The following is a 3,852-nucleotide window of genomic DNA, read 5'->3' as shown; positions in this document are numbered from 1 at the left end:
ATTTTTCTATTGGGAAAACGAATGTAGGCAATAAATAGTAAAATTCAGCTGGTATTGATTTTTACAACACAAACAACTGTCTTCCATGCACATACCATACATAAATTCTCACTTGTATGACGTGGACAAGGCAAAAGAATTTTCATAGGATTGTTGAATAAGGAATCAGTAAATAAAATGAAGTCCCTTCCTCGGTAATACTGTGTGTCAGTAAAAGTATTATATCTAGTATTAAACACAATGTTGTGGTAAATAAGAACGTTTAGATGTAATATGTGTAGTAATATACTACTCAGATAAATTTTCAAGAAAACCCTTTACAAATACATAAATAAATATTAACATTATGGAAACAATGACAGAAGATATACCCACAAAATTAATGACAATGGTTGTTTTGGGGGACAGGTGTTCAGGGCAATAGATTCATGCAGGAATTTAAAGAAAACACAAATTTTATCTGTAGTATTACAAAACTATAAAATATGAGTTTTGAAGAAGGTATTATTAAATGTTTATGTTTTTAATATAGGTATTGGATATTAACTACAGTAAGACTGGAAAAAGAACAAACAATGCCCAAAATCAGTAGAAGAAGGGAGATGATAAAAATCAGAGCAGAAATAAATGAAATAGAGACTAAAAAAAAACAGGAGAAAAAAATTAATAAAACCAAGAGCTTTTTCTTTGAAAAGATAAACAAAATTGACAAACTTTTAGCTAGACTCACCAAGAACAAAAGAGAGAAGGCTCAAATAAGTAAAATCAGAAATGTAAGAGCAGAAATTACAACAGACACCTAAGAAATACAAAATTATAAGAGAATACTATGAAAAGCTATATGCCAACAAATTAGACAATCTAGAAGAAATGGATAAATTCTTAGACTCATACAACCTTCCAAAAGTGGATCATGAATAGAGAATTTGAATAGACTAATCACCAGTAAGGAACTCGAAACAGTAATCAAAAACCTCCAATCTCTGTCCCTATGTGTTTGTTTATTGTTGTTATTATCTACTACTTAATGAAGGAAATCATACGGTATTTTACAATGTTATAAACCAATGTTACTGCAATAAACAAAAAATTAAAAAAAAAAAACAAAAAAAAAAAAACAAAAAAAAAAACCTCCAGCAAAATAAGTGTCCAGGACCAGACGGCTTCCCTGGTGAATTCTGCCAAACATTCAAAGAAGAATTAATACTTATTCTTCTCAAACTCTACCAAAAAATTGAGGAGAGGGGAAGCTCCCTAACTCATTCTATGAAGCCAACATTACCTGGATACCAAAACCAGACAAGGACAACACAAAAGAATAGAATTGCAGGCCAATATCACTGACGAACATCAATGCAAAAATCCTCAACAAAATACTAACAAATCGCATACAACAATACATTAAAAAGATTATACACCATGATCATGTGGGATTTATTCCAGGGATGCAGGGATGGTTCAACATTCACAAATTGATCAATGTGATACATCACATTAATAAAATGAAGAATAAAAATCACATGATCATCTTCATAGATGCAGAGAAAGCATTTGACAAGATACAGCATCCATTTATGATAAAAACTCTGAATAAAATGTGTATAGAAGGAAAGTACCTCAACATAATAAAGGGCATAGATGACAAACCCACAGCTCATATCGTCCTCAATGGTGAAAAACTGAAAGCTATCCCTCTAAGAATAGGAACCAGACAAGGATGCCCACTCTCACCACTCCTATTTAATATAGTATTGGAAGTCCTAGCCAGAGCAATCAGGCAAGAAAAGGAATAAAAGTGATCCAAACTGGAAAGGAAGAAGTGAAACTGTCACTATTTGCAGATGACATGATTTTGTATATAGAAAACTAAAGAATCCACCAAAAAACTTTTAGAAGTAATAAGCGAATATGGTCAAGTTGCAGGATACAAAATCAACATACAAAAATCAGTTGAATTTTTTGAGTAACCTTTGTACTGTTTTCCATTGTGGATGTACCAATTTGCAATCCCACAAACAGTGCTCAAGGGTTCCCTGGGAAAGACAAGACTGCCGACATATTTGAGTAAGCACGTATTCCCATGGAGGAGAGAAATCAGAAAACAAAAGAATGATGAAAAACCAGGAAGATAACTGACACATAAAAAAGTCTTTCTGATTATGAACATTTGACTTCCACTTAGAATCCAAATAACGTAGTTCTAGAAATTATACAGTTTATCAATACTCCAAATAAAGGGAATTTCTTGCATTGTATCTGAATAAAATAAGACTGCTTGTAAGTGTCATTTAATTAGCATAATTTTTTTTTTTACTTAAAGGAAGAAGGATATTTCTTATTCAATATATTTATTTAAAAGAGTGGGCTGTATTTTACGATGTTCGTGGATTTGTTATCTCTAAATGTCCCTGATCTTCTTATTACATTTTTCAGGTGAGTGTCTCTAGAGTAAGTGTGTATAGAAAGAGATGAATAACACAGAAACCAGTGAGGAAGCAGTTCTAAAAAAATTGGATTTGAGACACTTAGAAATGTTGCTGAAGGTACTGCGGTGTATAACCTCACAAGTGAATTGCTTGAATCCAAAATATGGACATAGTGCTGGGTTTCCATTTACCTGTTTCCTTTTTTCCGACCCTCTTCTCTTTTTCAAAAGGTGTGCAAGCTACACAGAACTAAAAAATCTAACACGTGTCTCAGAATTCTTCCTCCTGGGACTCTCAGATGATCCAGAACTACATCCTGTGCTCTTTGGGCTGTTCCTGTCCATGTACTTGGTCACCATGTTGGGGAACCTGCTCATCATCTTGGTAGTCAGCTCTGACTCCCACCTCCACAGCCCCATGTACTTCTTCCTCTCTAACCTGTCCTTGGCTGACATGGGTTTCACCTCCACCACCATCCCCAAGATGATTGTGGACATCCAAACTCACAGCAGAGTCATCTCCTATGTGGGATGCCTGACTCAGATGTCTTTTTTTATGCTTTTTGGATGTTTGGATAGTCTCCTCCTGACAGTGATGGCCTATGACCGGTTTGAGGCCATCTGTCACCCCCTGCACTACTCCGTCATCATGAACCCACGCTTTTGTAGCTTGTTGGTTTTGATGTCACTTTTCATCAGCCTTTTGGTCTCCCAGATGCACAATGCGATTGTCTTACAACTTAACTACTTCAAAGATGTGGAAATTTCTCATTTCTTTTGTGACCCTTCTCAACTCCTCAATCTTGCCTGTTCTGACACATCCACTAATAATGTAGTCATGTATTTGGTTGGTGCCATCTCTGGTTTTCTCCCTATCACAGGGATCCTTTTCTCTTACTATAAAATTGTTTCCTCCATTCTTAGGGTCCCCTCCTCAGGTGGGAAGTATAAAGCCTTCTCCACCTGTGGCTCTCACCTGTCCATTGTTTGCTTATTTTATGGAACAGGCCTTGGGGTTTACCTCAGTTCTGCTGTCTCACTGTCTCCCAAGAATGATGCGGTGGCCTCGGTGGTGTACACTGTGGTCACCCCTATGCTGAACCCCTTCATCTACAGTCTGAGGAATAGAGACATCAAAAGAGCCATGCAGAGGCTCCTCAGCAAAACAATCTAATATCAGTACCTGTGCCATTCATTTGGAGTGTAGGTTGGAAAATGCAGCAAAACTAAACATCTAGACCTGTAAATCCTACCCCTCTCATCACATCATTTTGTAGCTCTTATGGCTTTCTCTCCTTTTGTAATACCTGAATATTGCTTCTTTTGGTATGTCTTTAGTGGGACTGGGGGCGTAGTATGGGATCCTTTGTATAACATAATCACTGCATGACTAAATTCTATTATATCCATGGAGACGTCTATAGTTT

General features: G+C 36.1%; 1 protein-coding gene across 1 annotated transcript; it reads left to right on the top strand.

Annotated features, from left to right (window-relative positions):
• The first annotated feature begins 2,724 nt into the window (after nt 1–2,724).
• On the top strand, nt 2,725–3,599 carry LOC101393320 (olfactory receptor 7E178). The gene has a single exon (XM_004434182.2). It carries the CDS (start codon nt 2,769–2,771, stop codon nt 3,597–3,599), a length of 831 nt encoding a protein of 276 aa, XP_004434239.1. The 5' UTR covers nt 2,725–2,768.
• Nucleotides 3,600–3,852: the final 253 nt, after the last annotated feature.

This window comes from Ceratotherium simum, chromosome 39, assembly GCF_057802395.1.
Source record: "Ceratotherium simum simum isolate JZ-2026a chromosome 39, ASM5780239v1, whole genome shotgun sequence".
Lineage (NCBI taxonomy): Eukaryota > Metazoa > Chordata > Mammalia > Perissodactyla > Rhinocerotidae > Ceratotherium > Ceratotherium simum.
Note: the sequence above shows the minus strand (reverse complement) of the source record. Positions and strands in the feature narration are given on the sequence as shown.

What these genes read in the sequence shown, in the direction of transcription:
- LOC101393320 (XM_004434182.2), top strand. Translation starts at nt 2,769, where the DNA reads ATGTACTTGGTCACCATGTTGGGGAACCTGCTCATCATCTTGGTAGTC.